Raw genomic sequence first — 27,624 nt, forward strand, 5'->3', positions numbered from 1 at the left:
TAAAATATTTTGTTCTTTAAAGTTCTTCTAAATTAATTCTATTGCTATGATATCTAAAATATATACTTAGTCTTTTTTAGATAGGAAAGCGACAGAAAGTAGGGCGTTATTTGCAGGAAAGATGTCTCTACAATTGCACTATAGCTTTTTACTAACAATATACTATCAGTTCCAATTCTGATATGCCTCTGCATGATTAAGAAAACTCCACTAAAGCCCTATAAAGATTCACCTGTGATTTTTCACCCCAGCTCCAAAACCTTTTATAGCCTCTTAGCGCAGCGCTCAGACTGAGTTCCTAATTACACCATCCCGTAAATAGGAAAACTCTCCGGCTGGAATGTTGTCGAGTTATAAATCCTTTATTAATGTCATATTAACAGTTACAGCTACCCTATATACAAGTGGTGTGCATGCAACACAGGCGGATGTAAACAATCAGACCAAACCAGAGCTCTTGCTTCCTTGGCTTGTTTCGGAACTGTGTTTTCACTGGAAGACCTCATCGCTGTTAAACTGGTGATGTGCCTACACAGCAATCATTTACGTGGTTTGGGAGTACCGTCTCTATAGGTACTATTTGCATTATGCCAGAAAAGAGCTGCCCCTGCGAACGCAGCCATATCACCAGGTTGCAAAGTAAACCCACACATAACAAGTCAAACAAGCTATGCCAGTCGACACACAGTTTTGACAGCACATTAGGGATCTCTGCCAACACAGCTCTGTCGATGCGGGAACATCTTCGCACAGCCGCAGCGTATGTACAGCTCTGGCTTAGCTGCGTTCGTAGGCGAGCACGTGCCAAGTTCAGCGCAGTTTGGGACAGCGCAGCCAAACAAGACGCACCCGTGCCCACGCTCGTCATTAAACTAAGTTCAAACTACAGCTGTGGTCACAAGCACGGTCAGCGCCAGGTTGTTTTGCTGCCGTCGAGAAGAGGCTGGCCATTGCAGCAACGCCTGCCGAGTCTCGGGCGGCGGGGTGTAGGTGTGGGCTCTGCCGCCGCTGCGCCGCATTCCAGCAGGCTGGCTGAGACACCACCCCGCAACTCTTGCTAGCAGAGCAGAGATTAGGACACAGAGAAAATGCCAGGGATGGAGGGGTGGGGTTAACCCCAGCGCTTTCCCATTTAGGGTGTCTAACAAGTATCAGCCCCTGATCAGCCCATGGTTCTTGCTCAGCCCGGGGGTCCTTGCCGACAGCAGCCCCAGGCCGGTGGGCTCGCAGCATGGTGCCGCCGAGCAGCGCAGCGACCTGAGCCTCAGCCAGCCCACCTTGCCAGAGGGAGAATCGCTGGGGCGCACTGGCCAGCCGGGTGGTTTTGGGGGGAAGTGTGCCTGAAAGGAAAAAAGGGAAACCTGAGATGCCACCCCTCAATGCCAAGGTAAACATTAATCTGTGTCCAGAAATGCATATTTGGTCAGTTCGGTAGAAAATAGCTTGAGCTTTGAGTGTTTATTGTTCTTCCTCTAATAGTAGTGTTTAGCAATTTTTTTTTTAGACCTGCCAAGGCTCTGGGTTCCTAATATATCTCTGCTTGCCTCACTGCAGTTACACCAGAGGCGAATGTGGCCCTTTAATCGTCTGGGGTTGCTGATCACTCTGGGCGTGCTGCTTGCTCGGCAGATTTTCTGGAGGACCGGAATTTCTTGTGGAATTCTGTTCTGTGAGGCAATGGCTGTGTGGGTAGCGAGTCCTCTTCAACACTGGTCTGAGCACAGTCATTAGAGGATGTGCTCTTGACGTTGTTGCTTCACCGGTAATCACCTCTTCATCTCCGTCTCCTTCAGGCTCGCTTTTCTGCTCATCACTTCCACAGTTTGTCACTACAGAGAAAATGGACTCACCACTTTCCCCTGAATGTAAATAGGCTCTTTACCGTTTAACTAACATTCCTGTTATAGTACTTTGTAAGAAGGCTATCGGTAGAAGCGAGTCATGTATGCTTTCTTTGCCGCAGATACTAATCTAGCACTGCCGCAGCAAAGCAAAGCATGCCAGGCAGTAAGGGAAGTCAGTGGTGCAAACGCAGTAATCGCTGTCCAGAAAGAGCGATCCTCAGTGAAGGGCCCAAATTCATCTCAACCCAGTGGGAAAAACTTTCCTCTACAAACATTTATATTGGTAGCTCTCAGCATTTCGGTTTTGTGGCCTGGAATACAGATAGATTCCTTAGCAACAGCATTATAAACAAGAGCGAGGTAGAAATGCAGAAGAGGTCCAAGGGTCACTGTTCAGAGAGGGAACAAAGACAGCGAATATCAGAGCTAGAGAGTGAGGGAAAAGAGGCCGAGGAGGTGACGAAGGGGGAAGTCTTAGCAAGAGAGATGGAAAAGGACCGGAGGCAAGAAGCAGAACTTCAGACATCTGGATAAACATAAACCGTCAAACTTGGAGAAGGTCTCCTTTCGTAAAGGAGAAAGTTTGTAGTTTCTCTTTCATTTTTCACAGTCCTACGTGACGTACTTGTTGTTTTCCTTTTGTTGTCCTTCTTCCAGTAATTATGCTACTCGTAAAAAAACCTGAATTGGTAGGTATAGCGTATTTTTAAAACTATTATTAATTACACGTATTAATTACTGTTTCTTTATGTGTGCCACCTTGAGTCTGGGCTGGGGCTCAGCTGTGCAATGCTCTGCACACGTACAATGCTCTGCGTAGGGGACAGCCCTTGCTGCCCGTGAACTCGTGCAATGCGCGGCGAGAGGATCGAGCTCCTGCTAAGTGCGGACGCGCCTCAGGACTTAACCATGCGCTTGGATTCGGGTCTAACGAAAAGCTTAAACACATGCTTAACGTGAAGCTGTGAGTGACCACTGAAATGTAAAGCGTGTGCTTACATGTCTTGCCAGACCATAGCCCTCCTGATCACAGCTTGCTTTGAACTTGAACAATATACCCGACTGGAGATTATGCACATATGTAGCACCTTTGACTTCAAAGTCTGAGAATACTTTACAAACTGGAACAAATGTAATGCCATACTGTTCCCAAAAGGTAAGGAAGTATTCTCCTGGCATACATGAGAAGGAGATAGAACAAACGTGAATGTATTTTAAAGTTTGTGTTTTTTGAAAAGCACATCAGCATACTTAAAAAATTCCCACACAGTAAAAATTCATTTTAGTGCTATGCAGAATTGCTTAAAATGATGCTTCAAGTGGCATTATCTGCTGAACCAATGACTGGTCCAATAAAAGATACTACCTCACCTTACAAGGCTTGTTCTTTAATATTCTTAGACCGACTGGGCTACTCACATCATCACAACCACTAAAAAGGGAGGTGCCCGTGTTTAATGTCACTTCTAAGAAATATAAGAAATATAAGAAATATAAGAAATATAAGAAATACAGTTTGCTTCTCTCTGTGAGTAAGCTTAAACGTGACAGAATCATAGCCACTATGGCACACCAGTTCACCCTTCTTTTTGGCCAGACTCCTCCAGTCTCTAAGAGGATCTAGTCTGTACATTTGTTAACTGTTTAAGCAGCGTTGCTTTAACATTACAAACACCAGCAGGATTAAAAGGATAATTAAGGGGATAATCTCTTGCCTTTCAAGGTGATAAAGATGATCTCGGAATAAATACCAGTAAACTAAACCCAGGGTATTTTAGCAGAAAGGAAAATCAGAAATATTACGGAATTCAAAAGAATAAGTGATATTACTTGTTTAGGTGTCTTGGGATTTCCAGGCCTAAACTGCAGCCAACACATGGCAAAAGTCTGAAAGAAAACTGGGCCAGTACTAAGAGGCTGATGCAAAAAGCATTTTAGAGGTGAAGTGGTGGAGTCACCCATGGACATCTCTAATATTTATTCCATCGAACAGCCTGGTCATTTCAGGATGGTAAAAACCCCTGAATTTTCTTATGTCTATGCATCTCAGGATGGGATGTGTCTTCCCAGACCAGGTACTTCAGGTTGCAACTGCTCTACAAGATACAGTCAGACTGTGGGAGGAGGAGCTTTCTTTGGAAGGAGTAGTTACTGACTGAATTGCCAGTTATTACCAGGTGTGTAAGGATAGGAAACATAGTTTGATGATACTGGAATTACTTTCTCCTGGACACTGCACATTTTAAAGAAGTTTTGAACACGTTAAGGTAAATGATTGCCACAGATGCTACAAATAGAAATGCACCAAAAAAAAAAAGAAAAATCACAACGAATCTTATGAGAGTTCCAGTTTTGCAAATTCAGCGAGTGCAGACAAATGTCAAAAACACTTGTAGTTTTAAATTTTTATCTGAGCACAATATTTCAAAGCGTGTCCACCCCTTGCAACATAGACAGTGAGCAAGCCAGGATGTACAGACACTAGTCTTGAATGATAGCAAGGGTCTATTTTGGTTTTATTTCTGTGCTCTTTTTCAAGTAAAGGTGTCAGGTAATAGGAGGATAAAAATTTTTTTAAGCACGAAGTAATTATACTAGATTAAGATACTGGAAATTATTCATATAGTTTATAAGCTGTCAGGTGGTGGAGTACAGATACTCCACCAGCCATACAGGAAACTTAACTTAATCTGTTTTTAAATCTGTGTTTCAGGGACTTTAACGAGAGTATGGCTTAATTTATTACTAACATGCTAAAGCTAGGAAGTATGAAAAATAGTTTTTTGCTGGTTTCTTGGTAAAGTGAGGTAAAAGTGTTTTCTGTTACTAGACAAAGACAGGTTAATAGACATAAAAGACTTTGTTCTTCTCTGACTGAAGTCAGAATTCTTATTAACATGAAAGGGAGCAGTATCAAACCTATGATCTTGAAAGGAAATAACAGTGCTACTGCATCTGTAGAATAACAGGAACGTGCTTCGAATGCTGAAATACACGCTGCATTTTGGTTACATTTACACGAATTATTTATTGCAATATTTGCACAGTGTTCAGTTCTGTTTAATTACAGCTGTCTGCGAGGAAGAGTTCAGTGGTGTAGGCACCAGATTCAAGCCAGATTTCTTTCTAGAGCCATAAAGTCTCATTCCAGCGAGATGGGCACAGACTTTCATCCGTATGAAGGTGAGGATTGTTTCAGACAGTTTAACATATGAGGCCTTTTCTTCTTCGCCCCCTCTGGAGACATTAAATGAATGGCGATGCCTTGTCTGCTTTCTCGGCTGTTAAAGATCCCTTAGGCCGTATTTCGTAAGAGAAGGCAGGTAGCTCGACTAAAAATATCCCCATCTCTGTGCCATACTGAAGGCGGCCCAGAGATGCCTCCTTTTCACTGGTGAATACGCAGTATTAGGCGTACGTATGACTGCGTGAATAGCGCACAAAGGCAGAAGGAAAGAAAATGGCTGATGTGGAGGCAGGCTGGAGAAGCGTGCAATGGCCGCCGCCGCCAGCCGCTCGCTGCCATCCCTCACCGCCTCGCCCTCCCCACGCCACAGGCAGCCTCTCCCACGTTTCAGGCAGGTTTTAGGGCGCGGGCCTTTTAACGTAGGAGTTTGCTCCCTGCTTTTGCCTGTGAAGGTCCCGGTGCTGCTGTGGAGCTGCAGAACGCCCCAGCAGGGACAGCCGGGGTGTTTCTAGAAAGCTCTAGAATAAAGGCTGCTCTGGCGCGAGGGGCAGGCACACCCGACCGCTCAAGGGGCCTGACCGCCTCGGGCAGGCTGCCACCCTCAGCACAAACATGAGGAGAAAAGGACGTTTCGGTCGCCCCCGAGGGGTTTATGGCCTCCCCGTCGGGGTCAACGCTGTCATGGCGCCCGGGCACCATTAAATTTCTAATTTATCGTCGCTTTCTGAGGGGAAGCCGGAGGTCCTCAGGACTGAGATGGGCCGCCGGCCTGCAGGGCGCGCGCTTCCCGCCCTGCCCCGGGGGGGGGGGCGGGGCTTGGCGGAGGCCACGCCCCTCATTGGTCGGGGGCGTGGCCAGCTCGGCTCGCCCCGCCCCGCCGGCCGCAGGCTCTTCAGCGGGGAGGCGGCGGTGCGCAGCGGCAGCGCCATGGTGAAGATCGCCTTTAACTCCCCCTTCGCCCAGAAGGACGAGCCGAAGAAGGAGGCGGCCGAGGCGCTGGTGGCCGATAAGGTGCGGGGAGCGGGGTTTCCCCGCTGCCGGGTCGCGGCGGGAGGAGCGGGGCCGAGGGTCGGTGCGGGGAGGGGGGGGAGGTGGAAGCCGCCGCCATCTTCTCGCGGAGGCAGCGGGCCGGGGGAAGGCAGCGGGCGGCCCGCGGGGCTCCCGCCTCGCCCGGCGGCCGCCCCACCGCTCCCCTCGGCCCTGGGGCCGCCTTCCAGCCTGGGGCCGGCCGCTCCGCTGTCAGCCCCGGGGGTGGTGGTGGCGGTGGTAGTGGCGGCGGCGGCGGCGGGGGGTCGCTCCCCTCAGGGCCGCCGCCGTGAGGGGCCGCGGGTCTGAGAGGGCCCGGGCGCAGCCGGTTGCGGTTCTCTCGGCACAGCCGGTTTCCCAGCCCGGCTGCCTCTCGGAAGGCCCCGGGCGGTGCTGAGCTGCGGGCTGCCGTGACATAGCCCGGACGGCTTCGGGGCCCGCCGGGCTGTTTATCTCGCAGCTGGGCCCGTGCCAGGGCCCTGTTTCCTGACGGGGTTTTAAACCTTCGTAGCTCGCAGGCGGGCTCCGGGGCTCGGCTCCGTCCTGGCCAGCCCGGGGAAAGGCGCAGGGAAGGTGCCGGGGCCCCCCAGGACAGGGCTGGTTTGCAGCAGCGTCTTCCAGGCAACCACAGTGGGTTAGGGCTCGTCCTCCGCTCCCTGCTGCTCCGAAACCCTCGTAGGCAGCGACTTGGAGAGCGGTGCTGTGGTGAGGTGTCTGGGCTTCTGGTATGTCTAGCTTAAATTAAGAAACCTGCCATAAAGGGTTTTAAATAGAAAGCCAGGCAAGTACTCTGTGGTTGGCTTTTCCTTCCTAACGAGTTGCCATGTCGCTGACTTGACTTGAACTTTCCGAATCTGTGGGAGACTTTATTTTGAAGATGTCCTGCTTAGCTGCTGACGTTTTTAGTCAGATGAAGATCAGCGCCTAGGTGAATAAATCAGTACCTTTAGAGGAGGAATATGGCATGGACCGAGTTTATGTGTAATCAGGGAGTGGGACTATTTAGGAAAAAAAAACCTCAAAACGCAAACACGTGTGGACTTAGACTCTTGTGTCTGTCTTTTTTTTTTTTGTCCTCCTTCTAAGCTGGAATCGGGAAAGCAGCTTGCCTTCCAGCCTACAAAGCCTCTGCCTCCCCTGAAGTAGCCTTCCTTTAAAAGGGGAAGGGGTGCGGAGTGGTGTTACTGCTCAGTGGACTCTTTTGAGCTGTAGTTGTTGTATGTGTGCACAGTTAATACAATAGCACTGAATTACTGGATCGAGAGGAGGGGGAGAAAGTAGTGAAACAGTGTAGGTAAAGGACTAATTTAAATCTTGAAAATGTCATTAGTCTGGCCAGTTTCTTGTAGGACAAACTCATCAGCTACTCCTTGGGCAACTTGTTACACATATTTTTACTGGCCCTGTACTGTGCGTGTTCGGAGCATAATAGTTCTAATATACGTTTAAAGCCTTTCTTCTCATGATAGCTGCTCTTCTCAATTTAGAAGCTGCTCATGCTCTTTTGTTATACCTGTCAGAATATTCTGTGTTTGTGCACGTGTGTGGGGATTTTTTTTTAACAACTCTTCACTCTGACTTCAGGGCTTAGAGTTGCATGTAAACGTCAAGTTCACAATTTTACTCCAAGACAAACTTGTTCTAGTGCTTTTTAATGTCTCCTTTTGCTGGAATATTTGTGCAGAGCAAACAAGCTTAATGGCTAATGTTGGCTGAAACGGCAAAATAAAAGTCCCCTAGGATATCTGCACAAAACACTTGAGCTTGCAGAGTACTCTCCCTGCAGATTCTTTGGAGCTGACTGTGTCAACAGTGTCTCCTGAGCTAGCTGCAGATGTTAACACAAGTGATTTTTCTTCTCCTCTCTTACTCCTAGTTTGCTTTGCTTGTTACTGCACAGCTTAGAACTGCATTTTCTTTGTAGGTTTTTTTAATGACTTTTATTATTTTTGAGCAGAGGCTTTGTAACCTACTGGAGCAAAGTCTTGGTATTGTGTTCTCTTATCAGCTCTGTCAACTCTTTTTTCTCAGATTCAGGCTGCCTACATTGCTGCTTAAATGATAAATACCTTTGCTTTGTTTGAAGTACATGTAGTGCAAGAGTAGCTAATTACGTGTCGACATCATCCAAGCACTAGGACGTCTCTGGTGCCAAAACCTGCTGCAGACTGCTGTGTTGATGAGCAAGTTACTGAAAGGTGTAGATGAAGGTGGCAGAATATGAAGAGAAAAGAATTAGTCTTGATCTTAAAAGCGAGTTAACTCTAAAAGATGGTTTTCACATAATGGCATATAAATATGGCATAATTATGACTTGAAACTAGTTTGGTTTTTTTGACAAATGCTTAACTAGCCAATTGTGGTGGCTTATGTCTTGCTGAACCAACATTTTCCTGTTTGGAGGATGCAAGAGTGGAATGTAGGAGTATTGACTTTCACAAAACAGCTTGTTTTTTGTTTCAGTACTTGCATAGCTGATGCATTTGACTCTTACACTGCTGTATCTTGCTGAGCGTGGAAATACGTGCAGCCTTTGTAATAATACTGTGGCTTGTCGTGATCACAGGTCACTTAAATATATTTGTCTTCTACAGGGGTGCAAATAGTGGGACCCAAATAAAGAAAGGCCATGGAAGCTGCTGTGCTAAATCTAGCTACTGACTCTAGGAACAACATGAAGGAAAAGATCTTTTGCTGTGAAATCCCATTTTTCTTCCTGACCAGTACAAGGAACAGGTCTTGAAAGTGAGCTGTTAAATACCAGTCATGAATCGTTAAAGGGACATACTTGACCAACTATATACATTGTCTAAACATTTGAGGTTTGGTTTGGGGCAGGGTTTTTGGGGGTTGGTTTAGGTTTTTTGTTTTGGGGTTTTTGGTTTGGGTGTTTCTTTTTTTTTTTTTTCCTGAAAGACCCAAAACCAGTGTGTGTTTGCCCAAAGGGAATGTCTCTTCTGATCGTTTAGTGTTTGACAGTACTTTTGCTGTTCTCTCAGCTTGGCTTGTGTGAGCCTTTTGTCTGGAAGCCTAGAAAGGCACTGAAAGAGCTCCTGAGTGTTAAACTTGCCATTCAGATGCAACCACTAACTTTGCAATTGGTATCCCACAACGCATCACCGCGTTATGGGATGGTGGTAGTAGTTTCCTTTTGGATGCGGTCATCTTCTGTTTGAGACGACACTGCAGCTGTGGGAAACAAGTGGCTGAACCAAAGAGATAAGTTTCAGGCTGCTAGAAACAAAACTTCCCTGGGCCTTGGGTGAAAGAAGGTGTATTTTGAAGCTGCAAGTTGGGATGTGCCGCAGGAACTTATTTTTATTTGGCATAATTTGAAGCTGCATTTAAGCTGACGAGTGGTTCTTTTATAGTGGACTTCACTTCTGCATGTTAAAAGTTCTAAAACTTGTGTCAGATCTCTATGCCCCAGCTAACAGACAAAGTTGCATCTTAGCTTCTTCTGCTAGTCCAGCTTTGTCAGGAAAAGTAATGTTATCTTAATCCATCTGATAGCATAAGGAGGTGAGGAAACAGGCTTTTGGGAAGAGGCCTGAAAACACTGTGTACCTTAAAATGACCTTGCACTACAAATCTTGTTTTCCTTGTACTGTATTGCGACTGCAGCACTGTATCTTTTGTTAGTTAGTTAAATTTTTTGCACTTCAAATAGTTTCTGGATAAAGGTTTTTCTAGAAAGCATCCTCTAACTAAGAAAACAGCCTCTTTCAGTGCTGTTTGAAAACTGATCTTAATATGATACAGTAATATTTCATGTAAGTGTTTTCTTATTATATGATGCTTGACTTACAATTCTCACTGCACACCTAGCAGAAATAGAAGATGGTAGGTCAAAATGGAGCAGTAGATAACGGCTTACTTGAAATTCAGAGCGGCTACACTTTCTAAGTTCTCATCCCTCTTTATTTAAAGGATCCGGAAGTTGCCACGCATGGAGGTGAAAACTCATCTGGAAGATGTCTGTTGACTCTGCTGGGTCTAGCGTTCATCTTGGCAGGAGTTGTTGTCGGTGGAGCCTGCATCTACAAGTACTTCATGCCTAAGGTAATGTGCGAGTTCTTTTTTTTTTTTTTTTCTTTAGGCATCATTGAATAAAAAAAAAGTGTAATTATAAGCAGATTAGCACTATAGTAGAAAACCTTCAATAACTGGGACACAAAGACTGCTATGTCCCTTATAAAAGTTCCAGGTGTGACAGACCTGTGCTTTGTCATAGTGTGTTAGAAATACAGTTTTAAAGCAACATTTGCTGTAAAAGTAACTAGCCTTGCTCTTGCTTTCAGCATAAGGTGTTCCGTGGTGAAATGTGTTATTTTGAAAATGAAAACCATGATCGTGCGGTAGAACCTTATTTCCTCCCTATTGCTGAAGAAGCTGACATCCGAGAAGATGATAACGTAGCCATCATTGATGTGCCCGTTCCAAAGTTCTCAGACAGTGATCCAGCAGCAATTGTTCACGACTTTGACAGGGTGAGTATATGTGAAGTGGTAAGAAATAAGTAGTCTTGTTGCTCACTGCGAAGCTGTGGAGCAGCTGGTAATCATAACAGCTCCAGGGTTTTAATTCTTGAGACCTTTAAAGCTTACTGTCAATGCGGGCTTCTCTTTGGGGATGGATTTAAGTGTGGGAAATCTGATCCTTTAAACTCTGTTATTGTAGACTTAACTTCTGCAAGGGAGGAGCGTTACCAGAATGTTAGAGGAGTTCATGCCTTCAGTGAGTCATAACTGGATTGTTTCTCAGGACAATGCATCTCAGTGCTAGGCGACTTTAAATATTGTTGCCCATAGGATGTCTGGAACTGGCACTTGCTTTTTGGTCAAGCAAGTGAGGGTAGGAGAACATTGTAAATGTGCATTAAGAAATGGGGAAACCGAGGATTTGGTCTAAGATTCTGCCAGACTGTGTTACAGCAAAATGTAGCATTCCAAACAATTATGGGCTCCTTCTCCTTGGATAAGTGAATTGAAGAATCACTTCAAGTGGCTGAAACCTAGAACTTGAAAATGCTGTGTTAGTTTCATGTAGCTTTTCTAAAGCAAAGATGAGAGGATGGTTTTAATTTGACTTTTTTAAAAAAGTTGCGTTGATAGTATTAACAGTTAGCCTTAGTCAGCTGTAAAAGCTCTTGTAGGTTGTTTGCAAATCAAACCTTGACAATGCAGACATAATCATGGTAAAGGCACTAGAACTGACCTATGTACGTGTCGCCTTTAACAGTAGCATGGAATGCCGCGCAGCCAAGCTGCGCTACCTGTGTTCATGGAATTTGCAGCTTTTATCTGTGTTGTCTTGACAGGATCTTGGCTAAAACATAAAGGATTCGGGCGATGTAAGAACTACAGTTGATTCTGGCTGAGTGCTATGCAAAGCCATAATAAAATGAGTAGATACATTGATAGTTTTAGTCTCTGCAGTTCTTGCACTCAGTGGTAATGCTGATGTGACTTTTTAGAGACTAATACTCTTTCTGAAGAACTATTTGCAGGGAGTGATCACTTATCAGCAGTTGGATGCCTTTTGTTTGTATTGTGCTTAATTGGACTCCTTCAGTTATGAGAGCATACTCCCAAATACTTTCTCTGTATTAATAAAAACTGTACTCATTTAGAATTATGATAGAAACCACTTTTATAGTCTGCTTTCACTTCTGTACAGAAGTCCTGTTGTAAACCATAGCTATAACCACTTTGTTTGCAAAAGTGGTAATAGCTAAGGCCTTACACTAGACAGTTCCGGAATGCATCACGTTGATACTGGCTGTGCATGATCCAGCTTTTTGAGCTTCCTTCTTAGACCTCATAGAACTGTGTTCTAATAATCAAAGGCCACGCTTAACTGAAAACTTGTTTTCAAAATAGCTCTTGACGGCGTATCTTGACTTGCAACTGGGTAACTGCTATGTGATTCCACTGAACACATCCATAGTTATGCCACCAAGAAATTTGATGGATCTCTTTGCGAAACTGGCGGTACGTGGAAAACTTACTGTTTAGTTATGCTGACAAGATCCCTTTTGATAAGAATGCTGGGTGTTGCTCCTGAACTACGGTCTCTTGCTAGAACAGTCCTCTTGCCACCACAGTACATAATCCCCCTGGCTCAGTCACTGTACCGAAGTTAAGGCCAGCTGTCAGTGTATATTATGTAGAGTAGATTCATGCTTAATGCTCTTATTAATACCTAGCTTTATGAAAGCTGAAAGCAACTAGCAAATAAGGTTAAATTTAGCTATTAGAAAGGAATTTGATAAAGCTCCAAATATCATTGAAAGCCTAAACCTGAAAGTTACTACCGGAAAGCTCACTTGCCCCATGAGAGCTTTAATGAAAAGAACAATGCTAACTTGTTCTTCTGTTTTATTGGCACTGTAGTTATGAGCTCACCGCAAGCACTTTTGACTCTTCCATGACTAAAAGTGGTATTTTTCCAAGCAAACTTATCTTACAGGTCAAGTTGATAGAGCTTGCTGCCCCTTTGAAATTAAATGCAATACGGAGCTAGTGTGTGTCAAATGTACTTTTCAAAAAAGTCATTGACTCCCCTACACCTAGTGCTAGAGGCCACCTGATCTAGCTTAGCTTGTTTAATTTTTTTCAGCTTCATGAAGACAAGCTTTAAGTGTGTTTCCCTGCCCCCGTTTTTAGGAGTTGGTTATGAGGGGTGGGAAGTCATTTCAGTAGTGCTGTGATCTTGTGGTGAAAACTTTTGTAGGTCGCACTGCCTTTTTTGTATTAGAAAGATACTGCCTCAAACATGGAAACTTTAGTAATACTTTTCCTCCTCTTTTAACTGCAAACTTTCTGTTGCATGCAAATGAACAGGTTTCTGTTTATGTTTGCTTCATGTGAGGCGAGCAATGTGAAGGTTAACTGCACTTTGGATGCGACTGCAACTGTTTGAAATAGCCTTTGTCAGTTTTTAACTTCTCTGGTATGCAGCTGTTCAAGGCTAACATATCTTAGTATTAAAAAGAAGGAAGGCTGAAATCAAGGGCTTGAAGCCCTTTTAAACCAGAGTAAAATATAGTGATGTTTATCCATTGCTAGCAGAATACTCTATCTCAAGGTTTTTTCTTTCAGACTGGCTCTTACTTGCCACAGACCTACCTAGTCCGTGAAGAAATGGTGGTTACAGAGGAGATAGATAATTTGTCCGACTTGGGTATCTTCATCTACCAACTCTGTGTTGGAAAAGAGACGTTCAGACTTCAGCACAGAGACCAGATGACGGGTAAGTTCCCTTCAGTAAAAAAATACATCTCTTGTTTGACTAGGGGAAGGGTAAATACTTAAACCTTCGGAGTTTTTAGACTTGGAAATCTGTGTATGTTCAATATGAGCTGAGACTACTCATAGAACTGATGGGTGTTTTCCCCTGCTTCCAAGTATGTATCTGAAGTTTCATCTGAACATGGTAAGAGAGTTTCAGTTACAGAATTAGAGGTTACGTGCCCAAACCAAATTTGAACTTAAGGCTGTTTCTGTTCCATCTTTTGGTTGAAGATGTAAGTTAGTTTGGCCCCGAAATTCACATAATCCATCTGATAACGTGAGTCTCTGTAGGTGCAGCTTAGTCTTTCACTGTCCTATCTAAAAGTGGGTTAGAGGAGCACCAAGTAAAAGCATTATCTTCTGGTTTGCTTGCTCTGGGGAAAAAAACCAAATTGAACAACTAGCTCCAGACATCCCAGACTTCCTCTGTAAAAGAGGAAGAACACTTCATAGGAATTTCTGAGCTCTGTTTCTTTATTGCCTGTCTACTTGTGCCACCCTTCACCATTCTGTGAAAAGGATCGAGTCTGAGGTGTCAGTGGTTTGTCGTACTGGAAGGAGGCCTGGGGTACAGAAATCCTGATGCTATGAATTTTAGTTCACTGTAGTTCTCAAAGCATTTCATAGTTCGCTGCTCTTGCCAAACGCATAGCGAACTACTCCTTTGTCACTTGCAGCCTTTCAGAATGCAAATGTTTGGTTTGTCAGAACTCTGCTCTGGTTTTCCTGCCAAGCTCTTAGGCAAGAGTTTCCTCAGCCCAGTTACAGCATCAGGAGCCACATCTGCTGTTGGGTAGACACTACATCCTGTTTCTAGGTGGAAGGCTTTGTGTGTGGGAGCAAAGAACTGGTCCTGTGTAGCTAACAGTGTAGGGCACATGAAGAAACAGTAAACGTTGCCTTTATGGGAGGGAGAGGCATGTGTCTCTCAGCTGTTGTGAAGATGCTTTTGTGAACGAGTTTAAATCGACTGCTGCTGTGACTGAAAGACTGTAATCTACAGACAATACTGCGAAGAGTGTTTATGATGTATCCTTAAATCATCTTGCTGTAGCATGTTGTTGACACCTTCGCTGCGTAGTTAAAAAAAAAAAAACAACTTCTACAGATTACTAGCACAAAAGGATTCTAGTAAATGAGTAATGCTGCTTGGTACAGTTTCTGTTCTGTAACTAACCTTGTTTGCCCTTGGGGGGGGGGAGCGGGGCGGGAAGTCTGTCAGATGGAAGGCTGCTGCTGAGGAGAAAATTGTTCAGGGACAAGGCTTGTCTTGCCTTCCAGATCAAATTTCTAGCACGTCTTTCTTCTGGTGTGTACAAGCCATGCACACATCAATAATTAGACTAAAATGGATAAACTCCTGTAACTTCTGTGGAGAAGTCTGCTCATTTAGCTGGTGCTGCATTGGCTCTCGGATTTTGTGGAGTTCATGGGTTCATCTGTTAGATCAAACTGACCTTAGATTCTGCGGCAGTTTCCTGGAGTCGTAACTGAAGGCATGGGAGAAACCAGGCGGGTTATCCTGACTGTTCAATTCCGTACCCAGTTAGATAGCCATTGGGAACTTCTTAGCTTGTGCAGGCATTAATTGAAGGACAGCCTATATTTTTAGTTTTTATAAACTAATATTTTAAGGTTTTTTTTATAAACTAAAGCAGTGCCCTGCTGGGTTTGGTTTAAGAGCTAGTGCTTCTAGGCTCTGATGGATAGCTTCTCCTGCTTATTCTGAACAATTCTCTGCTTATTAAACAAGCTATAAATATTTCTTCTCTAATTGCTGTATACTGAAGTGCTTTAGTTGAGCAGCTTGTCTTTGATGGCTGGACCACTATATTCTTGTCTCCTAGTAAAGATTCACAGCTGATACAGGTAAACTGCCTGTGTCAGATCCAATGCTGGCATGTCCCAAAATAGAGATAAATCGCTTTAATAGTGTTAGGAAAAACTTCAGTAAGATCATCAGCAGAGTGGCAAATCCTCGCAGAGCTCTCATCAAAGCAAAGACTGCTCTGCAGAAGCATGCTCTGAGTTAATATGTACTGGGTAGGGGGAAGTGCTGATAAAAGAATTAGGGTCTTTTTTGCACCCTTTCTCAGTTTTTAAACTCTTTCCCTGTAATTTCAATTTACTTTGCTTTTCCTTTTCTTTGTGGTTAGGAACGGCTATGAGAAACTTTACCATAAATGGTCTGTCTAGTTTTTTCTTCTGTCACTAAAATGGTGGCAGGATACTAGAAAAAAGTGCTTGCCTGCGCTGTACGTGGGCCCCTCTGTTGTTGTTACCATTCTGAAAGTGAAGGAGGCTTTCTGATGAAAAAAGCACTGATTTTGAAAACAAACTGATACCAAGCTCTGGTGGCAGTTCGTGGCTGTAGAAATGCTGTGTACTGAATCATTGTATCTTGCTGCTGTTCGTAATGATGCAAAACTTGTAAATACTTGCTGCTGGGTTCTAGATCTGCTTTACTTAGGCTCTCGTCTTCTCTCGTCCCCAGGTCTGCAGAAACGTTCAGTGGAGAACTGTCACTCAATCAGACACTTTGAAAACTCTTTCGTTGTTGAAACAAAGATCTGTCAACAGTGAAGGGTGGTGGATGGGAGGTGACTAGTTCACACCTTCATTGAGAAGTCTGAGCATTAGACATCGACTTCTTAAATTAAAATGTGCAGTGATAATCAAAAGCCTTATGCATTTTCTGTATATTGCTTGTATTTCAAAAGAGAAAGTCACCATTTCAGCTTTCTTTCATCCTTGGTATACCTTTTTAGTTGTCTCATGTAAAACTTAAATTTGAGTAAGGTTTTTTTAGAAGGTTAATACCAGTTTATCTGTTGAATGTGTTTGATTTAGTGTAATCTGGGAATGGCAGAAAAATATATATCTCTATAAAAATGTTAACCAATTCCTTGGCTGGAACCAGCTCTGTTCACCTTAACTTTCACAGAATGATTAGTATTAATAATCTGTGGTTTGCACATCTTGCGTAGTTCTGTAGAATAGCTCTGCACTCCGAATCCCGGCTCAAAAACCTTCTGATATGTATCATTAAAGGTTTATTTTAACTACCATGTGTGAAGCATGTAAAACCCAGGCTCAGTGATCACAAACCTCTAACACTACCCTCCTTCATTTTGTGCAATTACTGTATTGAATTCGTATGTATATTTGGAACCTTCCCCAAGCTTACGTTTAATTCTTCTACCTTTTGGTTTTGTGGTATTTGGTTGTTAGGTTCTGATAGAGTTGCTCTTAAAGCTTGTCAGTATTTTTAGTTATGAATTGGTTTATCCTGTAACTTCCTATTTCAAGAATCTGTTCTGGTAGAGCTCATTTGTGAATGTGACTGTAGCTGTAAACTTAAACTACTCTGGCTTATATACACTTTTTAGATCAACTTTTTATGAGCAAGTAGCATTACTACTGCAGTCAGAGCATTGTTCCTTTTTTTCTGAAAGCTGCAGTATAAAGATAACGAAGAGTTAGTGTCCTGCAGTTGATGAACTCGAGAGTTTTATTAAGGGGCTTTATATTGGCATAAATTCTGTAACCCTACAATAAATGTTTCTCTAAAACTTTGGCATTTGTGTGACTTCATGGCACTCAGAGGCAAGAGTGCGGTACGCTGGTATACGGCCCACGTGGGGGAAGCGATGGTTATGGGCCTGCGGCAGCACACGGTGCCCTTCCCTCTCACCCCTCTTACCCTCACCTCTTTTTCAGCTTGTGAAGACTAATTTCCTCTTCCTGCTGCTGTGGAAATGTTTTGTGGAGCAAAGTGAACTTGGCGGGGCAGAGGGAAGAAAAAACATCTCACTTCAAACTTGATGCCCCAGCAGGCCATTCTCAGCAGTGTTTAATGCTGTAAAGTGAATCCGTTGGGCGGAATTCCCAGCATGCAGGCAGTAGCTGTCAGTTGTGGTACAGCAAAGGAAGGATGCAGTCTGTAATTCATCCATTTGCATATTGGTGTTGGTGAGGCTGGTGATTAAAGGTTTGCTTGCCTTAGTGGATTATGGTGTTATGTTAAGTCTTTTTAGCATATCATAATAGACCAAGACAGCAGAGGGTTAATTGACAGCTTACTGTAACGCCTTTCGGCATTTACCCATGAGCTTTGCTCTGCTTTAAGCTCAGAGCTATGGGAGTGATGTGGTGAAATTTCTACGCCTGGTTGCTGGAAGAGCTGAAGTGTGTATTCAACCCTTCTGGCTTTCCTGGAAACCAGCTTGGATTATACAGCTGGAAGTAAACCAGGAAAGCAGGCTTTCTGCACTAAGAGCTAGGGTGTGGGAAGGGACTGTAGGAGTAGCTGCTCTCAGTCAGCGCTTATGAAACTGTGCAGAGGAAAGGAGCAGAGCTCGGCTCCTGGGCAGCAGGGAATTCTGCTGCCTTGTCCTGGAAACCAACGGGGCTCTTCTCCCGAGGGGTATGGCGACGTGATGCAGAGGACGTGCCCCAAGACTAGAGCTTTGGTCTGCTTGGCCCTAAAATAGTAAGGGTGGATGATTATTTCCTTATGTACTGAACTTGACTGAAATAAAATGCCGTGGAGAGCTCTAACGACTGTCACTGGGAGCCAGGTACGCTGTGCTGACGCAGGTATGCGTTACTGGGGGAAGCAGCCGTGCTGACAAGTTTCTGCTACAGGCTTGCTCTGTGCTTGGACAAGTTGCTGTTGTGGTGACTTCTTCCTCCTGCTCCTCCAGATTGTCTGAGAGGATAATGAGGGTGGGTTGGCTGTCTCATTTTTTTTGGTAGCCTTGAGTGGAAGGGTTTGGAAATGTGTTGGTTGCAGAGAGCAAGAAGCATCTGCTTGCAGCGTTGAGGTTTGACTTTATTGGAAATAAAAAAAACAGAAATTCTTCCTTCCAGCTTTGAGTGGCGGTGCAGTGGATGGCTTTCGCTTGTCCTGGTTTCAGCTGGGATAGAGGTAATTTTCTTCCTAGTAGCTGGCATAGTGCTGTGTTTTGGATTTAGGATGAGAATAATGCTGGTAACACACTGATGGTTTAGTTGTTGCTCAGCACTGCTTATGCCAGTCAAGGACTTTTCAGCTTCCCATGCTCTGCCAGGGGCACAAGAAGCTGGGAGGGGGCACAGCCAGAACAGTTGATCCCAACTGCCCCAAGGGCTATTCCATACCATCTGGTGTCATGGGCAGTATAGAAACTGGGGGGGTTGGCCGGGGAGCAGCGATCGCTGTTTGGAGATGGGCTGGGTATCGGTTGGTGGGTGGTGAGTAGTTGCATCACTTGCTGGTAGTTTTGTTTTGGTGTTGTCCTCCCCCCCCCCCCCAGTTTTGTTTCTCTCTTGTTCTCTTTTTCATCATTATCATCATCATATTTCAATTATTAAACTGTTCTTATCTCAACCCAGGAGTTTTCTTACTTTTGCCCTTCCGATCCTCTCCCCCATCCCACAGTGGGGAAGGTGAGCAAGCGGCTGGGTGGTGCCTGGTTGCCGAGAGGGGCTAAACCACGACAGTCCTTTTTGGTGCCCAACATGGGGCTATGAAAGATTTAAGATAATAACAGATTAACCAGAGCTTATTAATGGATTTATATCTGTTAATAGTTGCAGGTCACAATATTTGCTCATCTGTTCTTGATCTTAGTTTATCTGATCTGCACCAATGGTCCGTGTTTTGCTGTGGGTGTTAAAGATTGGTGTTTGTTTTTGCAGTTTGCTGTGCTCTGTGGTGATTAGTGATGTTTTGCCTGGGAGACTTGTTATTAAAACAAGTGGACTTGGTAGTGTAGGTTGATGGTTGGACTGGATGATCTTAAAGGTCTTTTCCAACCTAAACAATTCTGTGATTCTGTGAAAACACTGACCTTGAGTTTCATCTGGTATTTGGGTTTTGTACCAAAACCATTAATGTACTTCAGGTACCACCTTGTGGAGACAATTAGCAATTATACTGCTGCTTCTGAGAGGGTTTTTTATGGAGGAAATACAGAATGGCACCTTCACTCCCTTCTTTTATGATGTCTCCTCCTTCGTTACAGTAGCTTTTCAGTATTTTGAACATCCTTGGGTAATGAAGGTACATCTATTGATATTTCTTGGGAATATTGTTTTGGTTTTGTCTAAGGTTAATAAGCAACTTTAGAATATGATCCAGAGATCTACCCCAAGGCTGGATAATTACGAGCGGCAGGGTGTGTGGGGTAGCATGGGCAAATGATTAGGATGCTGGGCACCTTCAGTGTTTTGGAACTTCACCCCTGAACAAGTGCAGAATCCCAAAAAATTAGTAGAATATTTGGGAAGAAGTATGTTGTCACCCTGGCAACTCCAGAGAGACACAAGTCACTGCAACATGCTGGGGCCTGGCCCATGCCTACCGGGCCCTGTTCAACACTAGTCAGAGCCCTCAGGGGGAAGAGAAGGTCTCCGGATCTGACGACAAAGCCACAGGCGCTGCGGCTGCTCCAGGGAACCGACCCATGCTGGTATCATTCGCCCCTGTACACAAGAAGAAATCTTGGAAGCAGAAGTCTAATAGGGAGTGGAGACTCTGCAGTGGACTACCATGGCCTAGAATCATAGAATTATCGAATCGTTTAGTTTGGAAAAGACCCTTAAGAGCATCCAGTCCAACCATTAACCTAACATTACCAAGTCCACACTAAACCAGTCAAGGGTAGACTAGACTAAACCATGTCCCCAAGTGCCACCTCTGCCTGTTTTTTGAACACTTCCAGGGATGGGGACTCCACCGCCTCTCTGGGCAGCCTGTTCCAATGCTTGACTACCCTTTCCATGAAGAAAATTTTCCTAATGTCCAATCTAAACCTCCCCTGGCACAGCTTGAGCCCATTTCCTCTCGTCCTGTCGCTAACTACTTGGGAGAAGAGACCAACACCCACCTCACTACAACCTCCTGTCAGGTAGTTGTAGAGAGTGATAAGGTCACCCCTCAATGGACTGTTAAAGACTGTCCTGAGAGCAGTGGGTGCTGGGACATTCACACATTGGGATACACATTTAGCAAAGGCCACCTGGTTAGTCAACACCAGGGGATCTGCCAATCGAGCTGGCCCTGCCCAATCAAAACTTTTATATACTATAGAGGGGAATAAAGTCCCTGTAGTGCCTCTGAAAAATATGCTGGGGAAGACAGTCTGGGTTACTCCTGCCTTGGGCAAAGGCAAACCCATCCGTGGGATTGCTTTTGCACAAGGACCGGGTGCACTTGGTGGGTGATGCGGAAGGATGGGGAAGTCCGATGGGTACCTCAAGGGGATTTGGTTTGGGGTGAAAATAACCAATGAACTGAACTGTATGATGTTAATTGCTATATAGTACTGTATGTCATCTCTTTTGTGGTTGCTATATGCCACATCAACGGTATTACAGTAAGAATCGTCCAGATTAATGAAGAATGAACTTGGATGAAACTGAGCAAAGTGCAGCAGTGTTGGAACCAGAACTGGCTTCAGCATGCGACAGTCCAACACCGCACACTGTCTCTCCTGCCCTGAAAGACTGTGGTGACAGGTGGAACCTAAAGACATGGACTAAACAAGCTCAATGGACATTTTAGAGGTATGGCCCACAGACGAAGGGGTGATGTCTGTGTGGATATATCAAGACAGGGAACGTGGTGGCGATTAATGGGAATGTATTGGAAAAGGTAGGACCTGGGCATGATGTAGATGGTATAGAATAAGGGGTGGATACTGTCCTGGTTTCAGCTGGGATAGAGTTCATTTTCTTCCTAGTAGCTGACATGGAGCTGTGTTTTGGATTTAGTAGGAGAAGAATGTTGATAACACGCTGATGGTTTAGTTGTTGCTAGGCAGTGCTGACACCAGTCAAGGACTTTTCAGCTTCCTATGCTCTGCCAGGGGCACGAGAAACTGGGAGGGGGCACAGCCAGAAGAGTTGATCCCAACTGCCCCAAGGGCTATTCCATACCATCTGGCGGCATGCCCAATATAGAAACTGGGGGGGTTGGCCGGGGAGCAGCGATTGCTGCTCGGGGACGGGCTGGGCATCGGTCGGCGGGTGGTGAGCGGTTGCATCACTTGTGTGTGGTTTGTTTTCTTTCTCCCCACCCCCCCCGGGTTTTGTTTCTCTCTCTTGTTGTTCTCCTTTTCATTACACTTTTTATTATTATTACTAGTTCAATTTTTAAACAATTATTATCTCAAGCCATGAGTCGTCTTAGTTTTGCCCTTCCGATTCTCTCCCCCATCCCACCAGGTGGGAGGGTGAGCGAGCCGCTCTGTGATGCTTGGTTGCTGACAGGAGCTAAACCACGACAGTACTGAACCCTTCTGGCTTTCCTGGAAACCAGCTTGGATTATACAGCTGGAAGTAAACCAGGAAAGCAGGCTTTCTGCACTAAGAGCTAGGGTGTGGGAAGGGACTGTAGGAGTAGCTGCTCTCAGTCAGCGCTTATGAAACTGTGCAGAGGAAAGGAGCAGAGCTCGGCTCCTGGGCAGCAGGGAATTCTGCTGCCTTGTCCTGGAAACCAACGGGGCTCTTCTCCCGAGGGGTATGGCGACGTGATGCAGAGGACGTGCCCCAAGACTAGAGCTTTGGTCTGCTTGGCCCTAAAATAGTAAGGGTGGATGATTATTTCCTTATGTACTGAACTTGACTGAAATAAAATGCCGTGGAGAGCTCTAACGACTGTCACTGGGAGCCAGGTTCGCTGTGCTGACGCAGGTATGCGTTACTGGGGGAAGCAGCCGTGCTGACAAGTTTCTGCTACAGGCTTGCTCTGTGCTTGGACAAGTTGCTGTTGTGGTGACTTCTTCCTCCTGCTCCTCCAGATTGTCTGAGAGGATAACGAGGGTGGGTTGGCTGTCTCATTTTTTTTGGTAGCCTTGAGTGGAAGGGTTTGGAAGTGTGTTGGTTGCAGAGAGCAAGAAGCATCTGCTTGCAGCGTTGAGGTTTGTCTTTATTGAAAATAAAAAATAGAAATTCTTCCTTCCAGCTTTGAGTGGCGGTGCGGGGATGGCTCTCACTATACAAGCCTTGAACCTGCTGGCTGCCTGAAGACGTGTAACAGGAACGCTAGATATGCTTCCAGATAGGAAACGGTTTCTCTTGCCTTTGGTAGAGATTTTAAAAGAAATTAAGTCAGTTCCTTAAGAGCTTATTAGATGTTCTAGGCAATAAGCCAGCATACTCAAAGGAACAGATTGTTCTTACCTGCTTGGTGCTCTTGCGTTGAGAAAGTAGCTGACGTTTCGGTCACACGTGCGGTGTGCTAGGCTTATTATCTGTCCCTAATTGTTTTATGCTGGGGATGGGCATTCAAATCAAAGGACTGCAGTTTGAAGGTTGCTTCTATGAAAGCAGCCGGTATTCCTGGGATCTGCTAATGCTGTTTCTCGGTTTGAGCAGCTCCTGTGTTCTGCTGGTCTGGAGGAAGCAGGAGAGAGGGTGCAAGTCAGAGGAGTCCTTTGCACCAGTAGATGGCACAGGCAGCAAGCGCTTGGGTGTAAAGTGTGCGTAAATGATAAATACTTGGTGTATTTATTCTGACATACAGGTTTTCAAGTATTTTGCCAAAATTAAACCTAAAAATGGTTTGATGAAACCTTCGTCTAGGTGGTGTTTAGTGTCTTTGCTTAGTTTTTTATCTATAGTAAAGAACACTTTTGTAATACAACTGTAACCTACGTAAAACCCTATTAAATATCTGAGTAAGACTGTGCTTCAAACATGGGTGTGGTAACTGAAGGGTAACGTTACCAAGGTGCAAATGCAAACTTATTTACCATAGTAGCTTGCATTTACAGGTGTATTTACTGAAAAAGCAAGCAGCATGCACAGGACAATCAGCAATGTCTGTGCACTTGCTTATCGACAAGTTATCTTCATGCTAGCCTGCACGTTATTTTTTTGACACAATATATTTGCATGTAAGTTTTAAATACCTTTATGAATGTTAAGCTGACAATCCAGTGCTTTGGATGATTCCTTTTGTAGCATTACATGTGACGTTTTTTCAAATTGTAAGTATTCTAATCAAAAACTCACAATTAAGACCAAACTCGGATTTGTTACTTGGAGGAGATGCTGTTGACCTTTGCAGAAGCCTGATAGCTTTCTGTCTGAGTGTGACTGGTAAGATATGGGCGGCTGGTGGTGGGGTGTGTGTGAGAGACACTTCCGTTAGAGTAGGTGCTAATCGACACTGGAACTGCAGCTCCCTCCAGCCTGACTTTGGAAAAATTCGTAGGAATTAAACTGCTATTTGCATACATTAATACCTTGAGATGAGGATCCAGGGAAGAAAAAATGGGGACAGCGTGGAGACCTTTGAAAGACATGCCGAGGCCTCAGCCTGGTAAGAAACAGAGCTTTAGCACCTCAGAGTTGCTAAACTGGTTGTCTAAAAATGAGACATTTTTCACAATAAGCTCAGCTCTACACTATGGACTCTTGCAGCACAGCTCTACTTAGTATGGTAGTGAAAAACTCCCACTTCGCACCCACAGCAAAAGTGACAGCGTATATGCAGATACCCGGAGGACGAAGAGCCTGCTAGGACTTCAACAAGACTAGACTTACTTCTGCAGACTTCATTAGTTCCTGACATCACAGGGAAAGCTACCAAAAATTCAGACGCGCTCAGCAGAGTTTATGGTGAGTGACAGCAGAAATATCAGAGCACTGAAATCGGCTCTGAATTTCCCTGAGAAAAATTCTGGTTTACTCTTTCTAAATCATCCTCCTGTGTCTGGGATTCTTTCTTCCCCAGCTGCTGCACCTCTGCTTGCAGCAGGGTGGGCTGAATTGGACAGTCCCCTTGTTTAATGATTGAGCAACTGCCGGCTTCAGATTTTTTTTTTTTAGGCTGATGCTTTTGTCTCTTGGTCTTCTCTGAAGTACTCAGGAAGGCTAGAAAGAAAGAAAACATTATGACATTTAACTAAAGACAGCCTCTTCCACCCTACTGCTTCTCCGATCTGTTGCATTTCATCTCACATTCTCCTAACATGCCCCAGACTAAAAAAACAAAAAAATCCTAGAACAGAAGAGAACATTTGCAGGGCCAGATAAACACAGTGCAGTCCATGAAGCCCCCTTGGTGGCACAGTAGCTAGCCGTGTGGCTGAATTGCCACCCTGGGAAGGCTTGAGGTCAGGCTTGGAAGGATTAAAGTTGCTTTGACTGTCCTAATTTTGAGCCATGTGGGGGATGGCTTGGCTGCCGGCTATGGCACAGAGCCCAAATGCTAGCGCTCCTTGAAGCTTCAAGACTGCAACCAAAATAATTATAATATGTATAATTACAGTCACATTATTTCATTAAATTATTTCTTCCTTATGTGTGTATATTTGTGATATTACCTAGGCAATATAAATGGGTGTATTTCCTGTCTTGAGAATAATTAAAGACTCTCCACCTAGCACTCCACCTCCAAAGGAAATTATTTCTTATAGTTCAACTATTTTGTTTACTTAAACATATTTCCTCTCTTTTTGTACTGTTGTACCTCAGAGTTCCACATTAACAAATGTGAAAGTGAATTTACTGTCTTAAAAGTTGTTCTGACTGTGGATGTAGACGTTGTGTGTCTTACAGAAGCGTTCATGTTCTCATGAGCTGTTCCATTTTAGGCCTTGTTGACATTTGAGGCTGTTCTGGGTTAAGCCCGGGTTAAGTGGACACCTGATTCTGGAACAAGGAACTTCTTTCCCACAAACCTATTCCCTTGTTGGAGCGGAACCAGGTGCCTTTATTCTGGAGTGAAAGCCCCTGCATGTGGGATTCATCAGGAATAGATCCATGGAGAGAGAAACCTACAGTTTCAACTTGATGATCAAAAATCCCTTGGTGGGGTGGGGGTGCATAGGGGTTCTTGGTTTTGCAGGGTGGTGATATCAGTCGTAACAGTGCACTCTCACTTGACAAGTAATTCGGTATTTTGGTTTCTCTGCACTCGGCGGTTCTAGCTGCTTTGTCGTCTCACATTTTGAGCCTCTTTAACTAGTGAATCCTTAATGCTTAGAAAAATGAGAGAGATGTAGAAACCACCATTTGGGCTACCCTACCCTTACCAGTGTGCCTTATTGCCCAGTGTGAAGTTGGAAGCAGTTACGGCTTTGCCTCCTCAACTCACATTTTAAAAAAAAAAAAAAAAAAAAAGGAAGGGGGGGAGAAGGTGGGATCAGAGTTTCACACAAAGTAAACCATAGCCCATGCCTGGTTGTGAGCTGAGCTGTAACGTTGAAATATTTCTGAATAGAAATGAAAGCATTTCTGCTTATCTTGTGCATCTGTGCTGCAGTGTATGCTCTTTCCTTGATGGCTGAGTTTTCTGCTCTTGTCAAACCTTCGGCGTCAACTGCTTGTGACAATTCACAAAGTACCACTGAATCAGGTGGATATCTGGAAGGCTGAGAGGCAGGAACGACACCCCAGAGACACAGTCTCCTTCTGTTACTGACTGCCTGAAAGCGTTGTCTATAGTAAAGGTTTGCTTGGGTGGAGGTTGGTAGGAAGTAGAAGTGTACATGGGTTGAGGAGAGCTTGCACCTAGAACTTTGCTGACTGCTGGTGTATTTCTGAGGCCCTCTTTTCACTGTAGATGAAGACCCTTGATTTTTCAGTAGGGAAATGACTCGTACTAACTGGAGGGAAAACAAAGTTTGAGTGCCTTGAGCATAAGAGAAAGAAGTGAGCTCCAGATCTCAACAACTTTCATATTTCTTCTATAAATATCCTATTTGCAGATATACTGGATACCTGCAATATCTATTTGCAGACTTACAATATCTATTGGTTTTTAATGGAGCTAATGGTTTCCCTCTGCAAAACTCTTTTTTTTTTTTTTGTTTCCTCAGCATCATTTGGTTTTTTTTGTTCTCTTCTGTGTTGTCATTTACATTTTTTTTTTAAACCAACCAAACAAACAAAAACAACTAGGCAAAAAACTCCAGTGCTACGAAGAAAAGATGGGTCCTTGGTGCAGAGCTGGGACCTACAACTGAACACCGATGTTTAGGTGAGTTGGGACCTGTGTTCTGGGGCTGAGCCCCCACCTCCTACAGAAAAGCATCCCCCCCTCATAGGGGAGATGGTTGGAGGGGACCTGGTTTGCCCCGTTGCTTTCTCACACTGTTCCACACAGAAGAGGTCACGCTGGTTGTGGCTATCACGCTGAAGAACAGGGATGCGTTCTTCAAAGCTGTAAAATCTCAGCCTTGCAGCGCAGCTTTTGCATTCATCCTTTTGCCTTTGAGCAGAGAGGGTTGTGGTCCCCTATCTGGTATTTCTGCCAAGGGCTACTTAGGTTTTTTGATGCAAATGGAGGCAAACTCGCCCTCATGAAGCCCTTGCAAATGGTAACTGCCAAGGCCCCGAGGGCTCGGCACTGCGCTGAGGAAGCCTGTGCGTGTTTTGGCCCAGCGTTGGTCTTAGACCTGGCCTTGAGCCAGTGTAGGAATACTTTTCCAGTTGCTAAATACAATTCCGAGTAAGCTTCAGAAGTGCATGGATGTGCTTTAGCACAACAGCTGTCTGAGGGCAAAAACCCCTCAGTAACAAAGTCGCCAGTGGGGCTTGAATCTGGGATTTCTTCTGTGTTTACTTCAGGGTTCGTGTGCCATATTCAGCCCACTTATTTCCATAGCTTACAGTCAGGTTTTTTATTTGTTTTCAACTTCTAAACATCCAACCAGTCTGGTGTCAAGTTGGCTTTGGTGTCGTGCTGCCGTGGTGGGTGCTGGCAGCGCTACCTGGGGAGCAGTGCATCTCCAAAGTGGTTTCGATTTCCAGAAACAATCTTCCCGTATGCCGAACTTGTGGGTTTTGTACCAATCGCCAACCAAAGAGCTCTTGGGTAATGGGAGAAGACCTTAAAAATAAGTGCCTTGCGGCATTGCCCACGTTACATGACTGCAAAGTGTTGTGCACCTATGGGAGGTGAGGCGGTTGTTTGGGGCTGTCTTGTATCCCAGTGAGTAGTGGGATTATTTGCCCCACACCAAACCATCCTGCGTCCCCATCCATGGCAGCTCCGGTGCTTGCATCCCTCCTGTGCGAGGGGCAGAAGTGCAGCGTGGTGCCCCGGCCCCGGTGGGGAGAGCACCCGGGGCCGAGGCATGGAGGGGCAATCTAATCCCTGAGCAGGGCTGTGCTACATCCCTCTTACCGGTAAAAGGGAACTGCTCAACTTGCTTGGTTGTAGGAGACTTCCTGGAATTTGTAGCAAAATTTATGACAGCTCTGTCCTGCAGCCACGTGTCCCCTGGAGCCTGTTGTAGCCCGTGGCTTTCTTTGAGTATAATAACGAGGGGCT

General features: G+C 44.8%; 1 protein-coding gene and 1 long non-coding RNA gene across 3 annotated transcripts; both read left to right on the plus strand.

Annotated features, from left to right (window-relative positions):
• The first annotated feature begins 2,316 nt into the window (after positions 1-2,316).
• Positions 2,317-5,052, plus strand: LOC142594833 (uncharacterized). Its single transcript, XR_012831606.1, has 3 exons — positions 2,317-2,533; positions 2,856-3,000; positions 4,915-5,052. It is a non-coding gene; the product is annotated as an uncharacterized LOC142594833 (long non-coding RNA).
• Positions 5,053-5,914: 862 nt separating this feature from the next.
• On the plus strand, positions 5,915-16,929 carry ITM2A (integral membrane protein 2A). 2 transcript variants are annotated; one of them, XM_075720378.1, is made up of 7 exons: positions 5,915-6,051; positions 8,225-8,255; positions 9,998-10,119; positions 10,359-10,547; positions 11,940-12,050; positions 13,161-13,311; positions 15,847-16,929. In XM_075720378.1, the coding sequence occupies exons 1-7, from the start codon at positions 5,959-5,961 to the stop codon at positions 15,933-15,935; spliced, it is 786 nt and encodes a 261-aa protein (XP_075576493.1). In that variant the 5' UTR covers positions 5,915-5,958; the 3' UTR covers positions 15,936-16,929. The 2 variants fall into 2 exon arrangements, with proteins under 2 accessions (XP_075576493.1, XP_075576492.1); XM_075720377.1 differs by lacking the exon at positions 8,225-8,255 and having other exon boundaries at positions 5,915-6,042; positions 9,988-10,119.
• Positions 16,930-27,624: the final 10,695 nt, after the last annotated feature.

This window comes from Pelecanus crispus, chromosome 13 (genome assembly GCF_030463565.1).
Source record: "Pelecanus crispus isolate bPelCri1 chromosome 13, bPelCri1.pri, whole genome shotgun sequence".
Classification (NCBI taxonomy): domain Eukaryota; kingdom Metazoa; phylum Chordata; class Aves; order Pelecaniformes; family Pelecanidae; genus Pelecanus; species Pelecanus crispus.

What these genes read in the sequence shown, in the direction of transcription:
- ITM2A (XM_075720378.1), top strand. Translation starts at nt 5,959, where the DNA reads ATGGTGAAGATCGCCTTTAACTCCCCCTTCGCCCAGAAGGACGAGCCG. An exon ending in TGGCCGATAAGGTGCGGGGA is followed by an intron (nt 6,052 to 8,224) that starts GCGGGGTTTCCC and finishes AACCTGCTGCAG; the next exon opens with ACTGCTGTGTTGATGAGCAA. An exon ending in GCACAGAGACCAGATGACGG is followed by an intron (nt 13,312 to 15,846) that starts GTAAGTTCCCTT and finishes TCTCGTCCCCAG; the next exon opens with GTCTGCAGAAACGTTCAGTG.